The sequence below is a fragment of the Phlebotomus argentipes genome, unplaced genomic scaffold (assembly GCF_947086385.1).
Source record: "Phlebotomus argentipes unplaced genomic scaffold, Phlebotomus argentipes genome assembly contig_5, whole genome shotgun sequence".
NCBI classification, from domain to species: Eukaryota; Metazoa; Arthropoda; class Insecta; order Diptera; family Psychodidae; genus Phlebotomus; species Phlebotomus argentipes.
In genome coordinates this window covers 5,766,660-5,783,316 of record NW_026776165.1, presented here as the reverse complement: position 1 = coordinate 5,783,316, position 16,657 = coordinate 5,766,660, and the positions used below count along the sequence as shown (strand labels likewise).

At 40.7% G+C, this 16,657-nt stretch overlaps 1 protein-coding gene across 1 annotated transcript in view; it reads left to right on the top strand.

Annotated features, from left to right (window-relative positions):
• Positions 1–16,657, top strand: part of LOC132255874 (teneurin-m) — a 115,787-nt gene that overhangs the window by 3,721 nt on the left and 95,409 nt on the right. The window contains exon 2 of the mRNA XM_059752045.1: positions 10,013–10,046. Within this exon, the coding sequence (XP_059608028.1) occupies positions 10,013–10,046 (34 nt within the window). The remainder of the gene's footprint in view (positions 1–10,012; positions 10,047–16,657) is intronic.

Here is a 16,657-nt window from a genome sequence, read left to right as displayed (position 1 = left end):
CGACCAAAATGGGTGGTTTTCACCTGGAATATGCTAGGAATTTATGAGTAGTGGCGCTGTTGGCTCAACCCTTGCAAAATTCACGCTATTAACGACTTTAGCTACTTCAAACTTGCTAATATCTGAAACTATACTTTGCGCTGTTGCTGGCAAAAATCATACGCGTTCGCTATTAAGATGGAAGTTTTTAAATGTCTCTAGAAGCAAATTTGAGGAATCATGCATATTTTGCCTAAAAGTTTTCCACGATGGTTTAGATTTTCCCCATGAGAACAGTATAAACTTAAGAGTGTGTGTGTTTTTGTGACTTTTTAGGCAATTTTGTGATGTGAATTGAAATTGATTTTGACTTCTTTTTTCTCTCTGACTCGTGTCAGTGGAAAGAAAGTGGAAGTCACACACGGAAACATGAAACTTTGAAAACGAAGATTCCATCTTCAGTATCACGTTCACGGTGCGGTTTTCCGTGGAAGATTGAGGAAAGTGTATTCACCTGAGTGGTGAGGAGTTTTTGGCAAGATTTCACCCCCTTTTGTTTCTATTCATGCTCAAGAATAAGGGGTTAGTTATTGAAAGTTGCGAGTTCCTTGCAATTTCTCAGTGGAGAACTGAAATTATTAATCTAAATTCGAATTCGTGGGTAAAAATGTCTGAAGAAGCAAGAGAATGCATAAGAAATCATGGAACTTCCACACTTCCATTTCACCCCATGACAGCCCCTTTGCCACCCCCAACCAATCGACTCTTCTTTTCTTCAATGTGAAAGCAGATGATTTGGGCGCTTAAGGTGTGCTTGGGTGGGTGAACAGGTGAAAAAACTCTGAATTTCATGCATGAAGGTGTGTTCGCACCATTCCAATTCATATTTTATGTGCGGAAGCATTGATAGAAGCGCCTTCGTGTGTCTCTTTTATGAGCTTTCGCCACCCCTTTCGCCCCCTCCCCCATCAATGTGCCGCCCTCACGATAAGGCGAAGACGGAAGAGAGGCCCATAAATTAATTTTCACCCAGTGATAGAAATTTATGAATAAGGTCGAATGGCGCTTTGTGCGAGGCCATTTCGGGAAAGCTCGCACTTTTGCGTGGCTTTTCTGTGTCGTTTGGTCACTTAGTGATGTCGGCCAATAAATCAAGGAATGTTGATTTTCCCGGTGAAAGCATTCCAATGCTTTTGAGAGTGGCGCGCCTTCGACTGGGAAATCATGTAATATTCCATGTGTGCAGAGTTGGAAGTTATTCAGAGTCAAGCGACTGATTGAATGCCACCCTTTTTGCAATGCTGGGGCGAGAGATTGAAGTGATTGCCTGAAATGGGACTAAATGTCACGTCTAGATGGAACCTACATTCTGAACGCCCCCATGCGTCATCTTTGCTGCTATTTATACGTGGCAACACGGGGCAAAAAGACGCCAGCAGGGGTGGAGAAAAAAGCCTGGCGAAACAGATGGAGCCAGTGCATGAATGCAGAATGTTCATTAAATATTCGTATGGGAGCTTTTTGCCCGAGCCCCAATGTTGAAGCATGTGCTCATGCGACGATCCGGCAGACTCCATCCGCCACTTTGTACGTGATTCACCCTCGGAATGGGGGCGCAAAGCTGCCCGGATTCTCTGAAAACGGGGGAGAGCCTGAGCACAAGGGCGGGCGTGTGAATCAAAAATGCAAGAGGAGCGAGTGAGGGAGAATAAAAAGATTTGAATGGTTAAGTGTTTTGGAACTTTTTGACGAGGCGAACTCGGCGAGTGATCATTAATGACAGGCAATGTGATTAAATTTTTAAATTTAAGCAAAAGTGTCCCTCAAAGACATGAAAGCTGATGGGGCTCAAATGTCCTCACAGTTGACCTATTTTCCACTCTCTCTCTCCGTCCAAAAACAACCCCTTTCCAGTGAATATTTAAAGGACTTCACCTCGAAAAGGACACTCCTCAAGATGACCGAGAATTTTGCTCTCCTAATCCATTAAGTGTGGCACCTTTCGTGGAAATTGTCAATTCCATTAAAAATGCAACTGATTCCATAACATTCGCCGAGGCATCAAATTAATTATCAATGATGGAATTTCGGGGGTTTGTCCAGGAGACTTTCGTGCTGGCAACATTAGAAATTCACGTGGGTTTGGCCGGGAAGACGCTCGCGCGCGCGGGACGCAAGAAAAGCCATTCAGCAATCAATCATCGCCGGCAAAATAACAAAAAGGATGAGTTTTCTACCCAACTTGGAGGGGAGTTGAAATACAGGAAATTCCGCACGTAATTGCATTTTGTATTTTCATCATTTCCACCCTTGGGAAACAACAGAAAAACTTTCCTTATGGATTTTTGCCGAATGGGGCGAGAGCTTAGAAACGGGGGAGGTTTTTTCTCTCTCTTGGATTTCTCAAACCTTGCGACTATACTGACCTCTGCAGACTTGTTTCGTTCAGATTCAGTCAATCTTCAAGCAATTTGAGTGAAATATTGCAAATATTAGAAAGTGATTAGATTTCTCGTCAAATGCTTCGTCACGTTTTGTTCTGCAATAACAGCTAATAATCCTCCGAAAATACACTCGTTAATTTGTCTTATCATGCGCACACGCGTTTTCAATTAGTCTCTTGGGTGATAATGGGAAGATTAGGTCCTCCAGGAGGTTCAACTTCTTGCTGCCACATCAGCGGCTTTTCCGCGCCCTTAAGAAAAATTCCACCGTCAACAAATCAATTGGACTGCGCGCCCATTAAAATGCTATCTCTTCAATATATCTTAATGAGTTTGTGTGAAAGTGGGTTTGGATGAGAAAAAAGGCGATTTTCGAAGGGGGTGGAAATTGATTTTTCCCCTCACTTCACTGGATGGTTTTTTTTTATCCTTCTTTAATTAAACTTCCCCTGGATAATTTGAAAAGGAGTCGCGAAAAGTTGATGAAATTCTCTTCAAAACGACCAGACGCGAAATCCGTGTTAATCTCCAATTTAGGATCATTAGGGACACTTCCGTTGGCAAAATCTTGAATTGAGGTGTGGAGGGCAAAATTAATTTTCTGCAGAATTGCGTGGGAATTTTGATGAGTGTTCAGAGACTGCAAAATTGATTCATTCGGTTGCAACAAATAAATTGAAAGCTCAGCTCTTCGAGAGTTCTCTCTCAGGGTGAGATAAAATTAATTTGAGAACTTTCATACCCACCCTCGATTAGCATATTATCGTAAATTCACAGTTTTCCACCCATTTTCTTTCACTTTGCCGCACACACACACAGCCAAGCTCACAGCGGAGCGAGAAGGAATAAGGGCAAATCCCAATAAATATTAATGAAGAAGTGGTCCAGTGGATGCTGAAAGTTGTGGAAATTCAGCGAACGGAATTCGTGATAAAAAGCGTTAATGACTTTTGAGTATTGGCGCGAAAAGGGTGCTGGGGAAGGTCAGGAGGTCAAAGAAATTGGCTGTGTCACATTTAATTGGCACAATTGGCGACGGAAGTCCTGGCAGGAGCTTTTCCACCCCCCTCCGTCCCAAAGCCCTGTGAAATTTCGCGGGGCGCCGCAAGGGGTTTGAATTGAATATTCACGAAGGGATTTGCAAGTTGCTGAATTCTCCAGCAAGACTTTCTGTTTATTTGCCTTTCGAGTGCGAGAATAATTAATTGGCGGTGGAGAATTTTGATACAAATATAAAATTTACAAGGGAAGAAAAAAGTCTTAATCCGCAAATCGCTTAACTTGTGACTGTGAGTCTGCAAATTCGCCAGGCACTCTTGGCAAAATGCACTTGCCATTGGCAGGACATTCTTGGCCCTGCGATGTGTGTAAAGTTGAATGTGGAGATCAGGAGCGATTGGAAGAAAGTTTTGCCTGGGATTTGAATTATTTATGAGGCGAATGGGAGGCTCGGACGATGACACTCAGAGTTTGGGTGGCGGTGGCGAAAGTTTGGCAGTAAATTTTTCAACTACAGCGACGCCCCCGAATGGGATTTTCACGAGGCAAAATGCGAACGTCGCACTCGCCCCCGAATCATCCCCTCGTGATGTCTTAAAGTACTTGAATTTGTGATTTTCATGCAGTCAAATGGCTTCTACGTGAGACTCGCACGCACTTGTGGAATTTTTCCTTCTGCATTCTCCTTAATTATTTAGTGTCAGCACACAGAAGAGAATCTCCCTTTCATCCCCCTTTTGTGCGCACTTCACACAGAGTGTGAGAAAATTCCTGAGAGCAAAATCGTCCGCCGTGAAGACAGTTGACAGAATGCAAAATCCTCTTTCTCTGGGGAGGTTTTTTTTCCACCCTCGCTGAAATTCTTCCCCTCAAAGCTCTCCTTGGCAGCTTCCTCACACCACGTCATTAATGCAAAGTCTCGAGGATTCGTTCTTGCTGCGCCTCCCAAACTAATCTCACAACCCTTATTTTGAATTTCCATCGATGTCGTTGTTGGAGAGATTTTCGCCAAACTTAAAAATCAATGTCAATCTCACTTCGATGTTTGTCTGATCCGGAGGGTTTCTCGCACAGCGCAAAACACCCTCTCGAGAGGCGATGTGTTTTTTGTGCCATCGCCAAGATTCAGTGGGGAAGGGGGAGAAGCTTAAGGAGTGCGAGAAGATACCTTAGGAAGGAGATTTTTTGCGCCCTTCTCGAGCTTAAAACTTCATTTTAACAGCCTATTTGGGAGATTTCATTCCTTTAAAACACACTCGCAGCAAAAGGGTGATTTAAAACGCCCTTGGCTTAGGATTTCCAATAACTCCTTGGCGTCTTTGTCATTGAACTTTTCGGAGAATTTTGTATTTACCCTGCTTATCGGACAATCCGCATGTTTTTCTGCATTTCCACACGAGTCTGCAACTGCTTTTCAACCCCCGACAAGTGGGCGGATTGTCTGATGGAGCTTTCTACGGGTTGCTCTGAAGAAAAACATGCAAATAAATCAATTCCAATTGGAACTATCGTCATAAATTTTGGGGTTGGATAGTATCAAGAAGGGCCATTCGAAGGAGGTGGAAATATTGTTGTTTATTTGCGCCCCTTTATGAGCTTTATCGTGATTTTTCAGCGCGCGCGCTTCACGATGCAAGATGGTTCGATTTCCTTAAAGATTGCCTGTCACACCTTCTTAGACTATCACGTGAGACGACTTCCGGGATGGAAAACCCGAAAATCCACTCCGTCTGCTTGGCATTGTGTGCATTGGATGAAATAATGTGTGTGTGTGTGTGAGTCGTTCAATAAATCACAAATGACATTTAATTTCCTGTACGCGCATTCCTTATCTTCCTGCCTCGAGTCCGTTTGATGGGAATCCGCACGGAAAGTTCCTCAATAAGTGCCAAGTACACACATTCTACCCCCAACTTCTCCCCATTCGCCGTCATTATGTGAATTTAATGATGGCATTGATGCCACTGAGACGATGATGGGCACGACGTGGGGGATTTTCGTTGAAAAGGGGAGGCAATTTTGAAAATACACCCTCACAGTTGCATGCAATCCGCGCGTGTGTGTATGTAAGATGCATAGAACTAACTTCCTATTATTCGTGGGAAGCCAACAAAGAACTCAAAAAGCTCTTCCCGCCATACGATATTATAGTGTGCCCTTTTTTCCCTGGTATAATATTTAACTGTTGAATTTGCTCTTCAACTCACTTCAAAGTGTCTCTCACTCTTTCTTTGTCCAATGAAAAAAACCCACAGCATCACTCAAGAGGGAGATAATATGCTCTTAATATGTACACCACTTCCTAACACTGTCAGCACTTTAAATTTTTAAACTAATTACGGTTTTATACGATATTTCTGTAAAAATCCACTTTAAACCGTTTTTCTGAGCGTCTTTTCCAACCATAACCTCAAAAATATCACTAAGAAAGTCTTAAAAGACTTAAATTGGAAGGTTTCTAGATGTCAATATCAGCACTAAACTCAAAATCAACTTGATTCAGTGACAAAATCGTGCAGAAAGTGGTGTAGGAAAACATTTTTCAAGTACAAATCAATATTTTTGAGGTTATGTTCGGCTCTAACACAATTCGCAGTATTTTTTGCCATCAAAGATTCAAAATAGAAATATTTATAGCATGAAAATGCTTAATTCTGGCAATGATTAACAACCTTAGTGATTTTGGCATAAGAATTGCTGTTCTAGAGTGCGAATGAAACAGTTACATAACCTAGAAAAACATTGTTTCTTCGTACAATTCAAGAGAAACCTAAAGAATGGGGATGATCTGTTAGTGAAAGAAGCACGCAGGAAAGCAAGATTGTGAGTTTTTGAGCACTTCCACTTCTTAAGTACTCCTGCTGAACTGTACATCACTTCTGGTTGTGTTATCTCCCCCTTGGCCTCACATCATCTCTGCAATTTGGAATTTTAACGAGTGCGCTTCTTGCAATTTTCCCTCGCACGTCCGGGCAAAAAGCCCTTCCATCAGGTTTTGCTGCAGAGTCACCCACATAAAGTTGGGGCAATTAAATTTGCGCCCATATGGACACACTCGGCACGGGCGCAAATTCACGGTCGGAAAGTTCAAAGAACCTCTCACAGAGAGTCGATTTTTTCTCGCTGGAACACGTGAATTTTGCACCCCCGAAAAGCGGACGCGTGTATGGCTTTTGAAAGCACCGGTGAGTGTGTGTGTGTGTACATAAAATTATAAAAGCTCTCCGACACACAGCGTCGGTCATATTTGTGAGGGGATCGCGAAGGACTGTCTTGAGGTCACCCCACAAATTCCTTTTTGCCACACATTTTCCTCGCCCACGAGCGCGCTATGAAACGGCAAACACAGAGAATCCACATTGAGTGCTTTTGACATGTCCCGTAATGACATCCTTTATAACTCTGTAGCTCCTTCCAGGACAAAATTCACCGCCTTCCCCCCCAAAAAGTCCGGAGGTTAAGATGTCGTCCAGGTATTTCCACCAGTCCCTCAGCTCATCCTTTGGCCATTTCCTTTGCGAAATTGCTATTCAGATCATACCTATATATATATATATATCTTTTATTTACAGCACAACGGAGAGAAAATGCATATATAAAAATTTCTCCCGCAATTTTGAGAAGTTTAATGATTGGCAAAAATTTAACATATACATTTTATTGAATATGAAGTTATCCAATTATCCTTTTGCGACATCATAACAGCACTTGAGCAACAAAGTTTCAGTGGCGGGTTTTCGTAAGACATTTTTCGCAACTGAATCGGTTTCTCTATCGTGCAAAAACCACCCACAATTCCAACCATTCCACCCAAAATGAAAATATGATAGGAAATCCTGCAAAAGGAAATTAATATCAAAAGTGAACACAGGCAAATTTCCAAGAAAATCCCTTGCATTCTGCTGGCTTTCTCGCATGAGAACTCTTCCGGTGCTATTACATGTGCTCACCATAACGCGAAACACCCTTTCATGGCGAGGTTCAGCCCTATTGATTTGCGTGCTGGAATTTTTATGTGCGCCTTATAAATAGTTACTCAAGGAGTTCCTGGGGTTGGCGTGCCTCTGCCCTCAACTCATTGTATGCTAACAACACCAGCGGAATCGTAATGAGCTATTTTTGGGCGCGCACTATCACTTCTGGCCTCGTATGTCTTGCCTTTGATATCTCACCGAGTCGATGTGGGGAGATTCTCTCATGACTTTCACCTGTCATCGACCGGCGATGAGTGTCTTGGAAGTTAAGGGACTGTAATTAGACGTCTTCTCACGTAAGAATTAAAAGTGTGGATCAATTTGAGGTGAAAAACTTATGACTTATGAATCGCACAAGAGGAAATTCACTTCAATTTTTGAAGAATTCTCATCGTCTCAGTCAAATTAATATTTTACCAAGTCGGAAATATTTGCATTTTGACTGAAATATCTGAAAATATTTTTTTTTTAAATATCCATTCTTAATTTGAATATTCAAAAAATATTTCCAATACTAGTGATTTTCCCCTTGAAATTGTATTGACCTATAAATTAAAATGATAGATTTCAGGATAATATTAAAAAAAACTGTGATATTACAAAAACTGTCTTTACTTTACGCAGGCAAAAAGGGCGACAGGAAAAACCCCTTTTCGCTGTTGAGTGTGAAAGGCTAACATTTCAAAGCCCTTTGTTGTATTTTTTGCCACATTAATAAGGCAGCTTTGCGTTGTTTTCTCATTGAAGTTTTCTGCTGGAAAGAGTCATCTCTAGAGCTTTTCACCCTTTGATGGAATTGTCACGGGGAGAAAGCGATAAAAACGGTCTGAGAAATAAGACAATACGCCAAAGACTGACCAAGACTGTGGCGGATGAGAGGAAGTGTCGCAAGGCGTCTGAGAAGGGAGAAATTAACCTGAGAAGCCACAGGGGTGGGGGATGAAGGTGCGAAAGCGTCAAAACCACAAGGTGTTGAGTGTCACAAAGCTCATGACCGAGAAAAGCGCCTGGATTGACCGCGCTTTAATCCCTTCTTCTGCTGTGGCGGAATTTCTCACGGGCGCAACGAAATAATTTCCCGTCCAACACCTGAGAAAACTTCGGCCAGAACCTTTAATCCTCAGGGCTTTGTCGTTCCTTCTTTGTCTCTCTTTTTTTTGTCTTCCTAAACGTGAAAATTCTCCGTGAAATTTGTGCTCTTTTTGACGACAAAGAGACGCGCGATTGGTGAGTGAGAAAGAGTGGGGAAAAAAAATGAATGACGATATAAAACCTTGTTAAATTGATATAAATATGAAATTTTCCGTTTCCCTTCCCGAAGAAGAAGAAGAAAGAAGAAAAAATACAGTATAAATTATATCTGGTGGCAATAAAAGATGATTTTTCCACGCGTGGGCGCACAACTTTTTCACGACATGGGCCATAAAAGTGATTCTTTCCAGGGACAGGAGGAGAAAATTTATGCCCGTTGACGAGTGAAAATCGACAGAATTAGCAAATAGATGGAAAATCAATGGTGGAAGTTACTTTGCTGGCGAAGGATAAAAATTGCCCAAGATTTCTCACAGACTCTGTGCGCCACATTGCCTTGCAATTTGTTCACGCCATCGCGCACGAGACGCTGCAAAAGAAATGCAGCGTGGAAGCGGAGCTCCATGACTGTGGCTAATGATCTTTGCCTAAGATGATTGGGGGGCCAAGCAAAACTTCGCCAGACGCATAAAATGTCGTGGATCATTGATTTGTATTGTGCAGTGCATTGGATTCAGCAAAACTTCGCCCAGTCTTCCGTGCTTTCTTGCGCACACACGCCATTTATTATCATATCGCAGCGGCCCCAGCGGACCTCGAGGCTGCTGCTGAGCTCTTGGGAAAGTCAACAGAACGGAACTTATGCGCTAAGGAATTGTCTGCGTCTCAGAGTTTACTTTGTATTAGAAATCATGGGAAATTTTCTAATTAGGCCATTCTTGGACATCATATATGAAATTATTACTGGGAAAATTGCCAAGAACCAAGGAATTTTGGGAAATTTGCTGTATTTTAGCACACTTGATTAGAGAAAATAGGGGTCGTTGCAGTTTTACAGATTTTTCATTTCAGTTCATAAAAGCTACGAATTTACGTTGCGACTTTACGCTTTTCATGGCTTATATTGGCGCTAGTAACTTAAAAACAACATTGACGCCTATTTTCTTGTAAATTTTCCAGTTTGTTTTGCCTTCACACGACGAAATAGAAGAAATTGACTCAAGGGGCAAGTCAGAAGGCGATTTTTGAGGAAACTTAATGGTCTCAATCAAATATTTAAATATTGATTATTAGTTTGTATGGGAAAATCAAATATTGAATAAAATATTCATTATATGATTATTTTCCAAGCAACATAATCAAATATTGAATAGAATAATAATAAAAAAATTTGTATGAAATAATCAAGAAATTGAATTGTTTCATGCATAAAATTCTTCTTCAGTAAATGTTATGAAACTCAATGTTCATACGAAACGCAATTTTACAAATTCACGAAATGATATGAAAATAAAGTTGCAATGACTTTTAGATTGAATTTTGTGAATTAATGTGTTTTTTTCTATTTTTCTTATGTCTTTCCAGGTAAGATCAATGAATTTCCATGGACGAAAGTGCGGTAAATATAACTTACTTCCTAATTAAAGTCCCTTGAAATTTCTGTCGCTCCTGAAAGCTCCTGGAAATCATTACCACCACTCGATAAACATACTCATAAGCTTACCGAAGGTTGACACTTTTCTGGGTAATTATAATGTCCTTCCACTGTTGACGCTCTTATCCTGGGACTCTTGAGGGTTGGGAGGATGATTGATTGGCACTGTGGGATTCCTAAGCGACCCAGCAACATCCGGCGTGGCTCTCTGTCTGGCATCCACAAAGTGAATTTGAATGTGTATCTCTTTAGTGCTGGAGAAATTGTGAAAAATCTGACGCAAAAAACCCTCTATATAGCGAAAAGTGCATCCGGAATGGCTTCTAGCTAATGATATTAATTAATTGTTAGCAAAGTTGCTTTGATGTTGCCAAATCCAAACCCCTCTTTCCATTCTCTTGCTCCTAACATTTTGTACGTATTTTATTTTTCATCTTCACTCTCTGTGACTCATGCAAATTAATGTTTTTTTTTTTTTAATTGAAGAGAGAACGTCTATTTTATGTTCAATTATAACCTCTAATTCTTGTGAATGCCATCATTGTGTCTTTCTTTGAAGTCCTCTTTCAACTCCTCTCTTGACCTATTTTTCCGCTGACTGAACAACATTTTAGTGGGACACTTTCTTCCTGCATTTGAGCCGAACGATTTCTCGCTGTAAATATCTGATTGTTGTACGAAGATTGATCTGTTTTTCTTTCTGTCTTAATATTATAATCATGCCTTGATAAGCGTAGAGACGAGATAACTGAAGATATGAAGATTCAATTTGCAGGATTTTTGAGCAACATGGGAGAGAAAGAGAGAGGATTCTATGGTAGAGAAACATGGTTGTGGGCGTTAGTTTTGAACGGGTTTTGGTGTTTGTCCTTTGTGATTTCAATTGAAACCGTCCAAAACTGAGGCTTACAAGTGTTACGGGCAACGGCAAATTTTTTACACCTTCGCCACTTTCCGGACCTTCCGCCAGTGTTTTTTACTTAAATTTTCATTTCGGTTTTGCCTAAGTTGATAAACAGCAATTCAACAACACATCTTTCGTCACAAACATTTATGTTTCTTTGGCTTTTAGTTGAAAAAAAAGTGCTGAATGAATAGTAAACAAATGACTTCTTATTTCACTATATATTCACAATGTAAGACATTAACAAGAAAAAACATCCCCGCATTAAGAAATGACAAGCAAAAAAGGAAAATAAACAGTGCAAAGATTCTTATTTCAACTCACTTTTATGTTTTCTCACCTGAGGAGGATTTTTGGCGCCAAGTATAGCAAAAATCACGTAAGTTTATTAATATGTCTCTTTTCTCTGTATCATTGTGCCATCTATGTACACAAGACGGTAGCAAAATCAGAGCAGGGGTGAATGGAAAAACACTCCTAATTAACTTGAATGAATAATAAATCATCTATTAAAGCCACATTGTCACGCACTTTGTTGAAAAAACCATTTACAAATTGATGAAGTCATTGAGGAAAAACCACTTTATATTAACCTCTTTTCAATTCCAATTGCAATTGAGAAATTGTGGAGAAAATGTTGATTGAAAAATTCAGAACATTGTGCGTGTCGTGGTCGTTTTTCCACCCCTGAAGAACACCTTATTAGAACATTCCAAGAGCATCAAAAGTGACTGGCTGAGTAATTTTGTACAACTATCCCAATATTTAGAATGATTTGATGGAATGATGGTGTAATTTATCTGTGTTATTCACGAAATCTCTTATGAATATCTATATATATATATATATAATATATATACATATTAGTCTGAGAACGGCATGAGAAGACACTCACGAGCATATTTCTATATAAGCGAATATTTCGCAGGGAAATTGAATGTCACTTTTTTTGCAAAATTCCACCTCAAATGCAAAGAACTGCTCTTGAGTATCTTCAACCTCAATATCTTAATCTGATCCATTGTAAAAAGTTTTATCCATATCTCTTGCTTGAATGTCAACAATAATCTTGACTTTCTTGTTAATATTCCATCCCTCAGTCTCCATTCTTATCTCCAATCGCTGCACTTCGTTCAACTCTCTGGCCTTTCTCCCCATTTGAGCACGTCCCAATTGAGACTTCTCGAGGGCGATTAGCCAGGGAGGAACATGGCTGATAGGAGACAATAATTAATGGTGGCATTTGAGGTGATGGACAAGATCTTTCCTTTTTCTTTGTGTGTGGAATTGTCGCTTCATTTGTTTACTTTTTCTATGTCGCATTTTTTATTTTTCAAAGAATCTTATCAGAGCTCCTCATCCTCAATCCTCATTATCCACGTCGTGTAAATATTTGCAGGGTGCCGATGGGGTTGCAAAACGAATAGTCCTTCTGCTATCTAGAATTCATACTCTCCTTTATTCGCATGGGGTTTTTTTTTCGGCTGGACTGACAATGCGGAAGTGCAAGAACTGTTGACTGGCGATAATGAAGTCATTAAATATTGAAAATTCATAGTTTACCCTCTTGAGTGTTGCGCCTGAGACTGAAAAAAGGGGAGGAAGATCCTCTTCTGTCGCCGTGAAAAGACTTCATTTCCATAGAATGAAAGGTTCTCACAGTCCTCATCATTATTTTTCCACCACTATTTCCCGGAGCTCTTCAGGGGGACAGTTTTTCTTTTATCACCGAACCACTCGAGCCTTGAATTTTAAGTTTCTCACCCCCACAAAATGCCAAAAACTCCGCACGTCTGTTATTGATTTCTTCGGCGTGAAGCATCAAAGATTATGGATTTTCTTTTCAATATACCGAATGAGCGCCTTAATATGGAAATTGTGCGGTTTATTTCGCCTCCACTTTGACTTTCTGTGTGCCGAAGCGAGAGGCTACTTTTTGTGTTGGCTTCACAATTCAACCCTGAGATGCAAAGAAGGCGAGCAAGTGTGGCGAGAGGAAAAACAGAGGGCGAAGTGCTATTTACATAAATATACAGCCATCGAATGTGGCCACGATGGATATTGGGTGGCTTTTTGCGAGGGCATGGCAAAATTTCCAGTCAATGGCCAAGTCTCACCCCTCAAAACCACTGTCTCACATGATAAATGAAGTGATTCGAGTGTAAGGGGAGCATTTTCTTTAAACTTGACGCTCTGTTGGGTGCTTTTCAGCTTCCATATTGATTTCTTTTTGCCAAAAAGTGCTCAATTCAGGTGTATCTTGCTTATGAGGAGACAATAGTGCAAGAAAATGGGCGGAGCGTTCGAGTGGGCGGGGCTTTAGTAAATTTTGCATTCTATTTGAAAGAGTGGGAAATAAAGAAAGAAAAAAACACCTGCAATTATTGAGACGATCCACAGTGACTTGCTGTAATGGCGTCTTCGCCCTTCAACACTTCCTGAAGAAAACCCCTGTGGCAAACCCTAAGAAAGAACGGTCGATTTGGCGTGGAATAAAAGGGGAGAATAGCTAACGATTTTCCTTATGATGATGACGGGAATCAGAGAAATTACTTTCATGTACGCTCAGCAATAATCATAATTTTGTCGATATGGCTGTTTATTTAAATAAAGCCACCACACGTGAGGCCAAAATTTATTTACCTTCCGCCCTTTCCAAAGAATCCCAGCCAATTTCGTGGCAATACACATTTCAATAGCGATTTTCATCAATTTTCCACCCTCCCCAACAGATTGGATTGCACTGTAGGTGGGCTCGAGGATGTGGGAGTGCTTCTGGTTGGTATGGATTTGAAAAAAAAAGAAAAAAATGCCTGTGATCACGTGAAGAATATGTCGAGTCACAAATGTATGTAGATTGTGCCATGGATATTTGTCCAAATTCAATTGTGTTCGGCATTCGTTAGGCAAATCATATGCAAACACCATCATCATTTGCATCGATGCCACTTTGCAGAGAGCGAGAGAGAGTATGGGGGGGTTTGAGGGAGTGCAAGAGAAGCCATTTCCCTGATAACTTTGGCATTTGCCATCAATTCAATCATCAGACTCTCGATCAACACTTTTGCACTGTGCATTCGAGGCAGCTGTGCTATTTAGTAAATTAAGTAACACACATATCAACGAATCGACTATTTTGCCACTCGCTTTTCATCTGCATCAGCCTAAAGTTTCCCCCAGTTGTGCGAGAAAATGCTTAGAAATTCAGTTTACATCACACATCTACCCGAAAATGCCTTGCTTGAGGATTTACAGAACTTCCCGCCGGAGTTTCAGAGTGGAAAATGCACTCAAATAAGTTTACTGTAGGTGCATTTCTTGCGGCATCGTTAGCTGAATGCGTTAAACTTGTTATCCAAGTTTATCCAGGTTTATCCCAGTGCAAGGAATTCACGTGGATAATAAAGTTTTTCTGCATTTTGACACACACACACATGGGGAAATCCTCCCCAAGAATTAATTTCAACAACACATTGCCACCCCTAATGTAAATCAATTATCTGTAAAAAAAAATGTTTATCTAACTAATGGCGTTGACTTTCACTGACAAGGGAAAAATTTCCCTAAAGCATGGATTTCCTCCCACCAAAACCATTTGAAGACTTGCAATCTCAGTAAACCTATAAATAGAGATGAGTAACAAGTCTAATTAATCTCTTTTCTTCGCTTCTCGTATTTTTCATTTACACTCCAAACACTGCGTCGTTGTGTCTGGATCCGTTCCCAGGCCTCAAACCCCCTCGAAACAGCACGACATGCGAGTGAAGCAGTTGTGGGAAAAATCGTCTCTCTAATGACTTTTACTTACAGTATAAACATCAGTCCGAATGGGAAGCTCGTAAACATTAGCCAGTGTTTCAACTTTTAGTTGGCTTTCGGGAAGTTTTGCGAATGAAGAAAAATCGTTGCAAGTAACTCACTTTGGCTTCATAGGGCAAAAGAAATCGTCGAGATGGAGACGGTGACGGTTTCGCCGTCAAGAGTGGCGCGATATGACAAGGGAAATGTGCATAGGGGCTCTTCACTTGGTAGTTTGAAGGACATTGTTGCATTGAAAGTGAGGAAATGGATTTTCTGCTTAGGATGTTTCTTGGCTGTCTTGCTGTCTGAAAGGGCTTTAAAGACATTTTCTTGTGCTGCATCTTAAAGTACAAATATCTCAACTTTTGCGCTGCCTTTTGCTGGGCAAAAAAAGGGTTTGAGGGTGGTTAAACATAGCCAGAGTCTCAGCACAACTGACAGCTGACATTAATATTTTCTGCAATAAATTATGGGGTGGTCTGAACCACCCCAGCCAGCCCATTTCTCAACCTCTCCGCCGCCCTGCAGGTGCAGAAGAAGTAGTGGAGAGAAAATTAAAATGAAAACTGTTTTTCCGCGTTCGCTCTGCACAAATAAATTCGTTGCAGTGTGCGCCTCCGAAGGAGCACAGAGTGTGCTTTATGGCTGAGAGGCAACTTACACAAGCCACCCAAACCACCCCACACCCTCGCTGAGCTTCTCGTGCGTCGTGTGTGTGTGTGTGGAGAATGCAGAAATTTTCCCGTCGAGAGTGCGCCCATGAAAAAGCTTCCGTGGAGGGATTTTCACACTGTAATGAAAATTAACAAGACAATCATTGTCCTGCTGGCTTTCGTCCCAGACAATACCAGGAACTCTTGATTCCCTTTTTTGCCTGCAATAGAGAAAGAGAGAGAGAGAGAGAGAGAGAGAGAGCGGGAAAATGGGAAATTCACCTTTGACCGTTGATTTTTATATACGGAATTCAAAGGAATTAATAAAGCATGAAGCTTCACTTCATTTTGATGTTGTGAAAGCTTTTCTGTCAAAGAATCATCAATAGTGGAATTTTGCAAAGTAAGCGCAAAATCTGGATGCAAAACAACCCACAAATTGGATATAAACTCACTGCAATGCTGAGTAATGCAGAAGTGAGAGAGAGAGAAAAGTTTCAATATTTTCAGTAAATTGACTACCTAATAAAATTCACAATTGCTATTTCACATTTTATCTCCATTTTATGTTCTTCCTCGGGTGATTTCTTCACGAACTACCCATACTTTTCCTGCTCATTCTGCTGTTTTTCCAGCACCAATTCATCAATTTTATCATGTCAGCTATAAAAATCATTCTCCTTGCCATCAACTAATTGCCATCAATTGAAAGGGTTGCTGATTTGCTGATGAAACACACTCAATTCCTCAATTCTAGAGAAAGAATGTTTTTTTTTTCTTTACTCTTCAGTTCTGCTGAAGATATGCGATGAAAATTGTATAGAGACGCAAGTCGCAAGATCGACCCTTCGTGACTTTTCCGAGAAAATCTCCTTAGATAAATATTAATTTGTGAGATTGAAAATTTCCCCAGAAAATTGCCTTGTAATTAAATTTTCACATTTCAGGCAGGGTGGATTTCTTTTTTATACAGTTAGGGTGAATTTGTGACAAGTTATTCATCTCTAATCCTGATTTAAATTCACCTCCAGTCTGAGGCTCCACCCCGTCTGACGTTTTATCTCAGGGTGAAGATCTTCCACAGTCGATACGAGTGTCGATTTCTACCTGGGAAGCGAGCTATATATATATATGGCTGAATTTAAGGGCGGGTGGCGAATGGGAACATTAGAGCGTGAAATTTACCGAAAACTTCCATGACTTGTGTTAGCTGAATT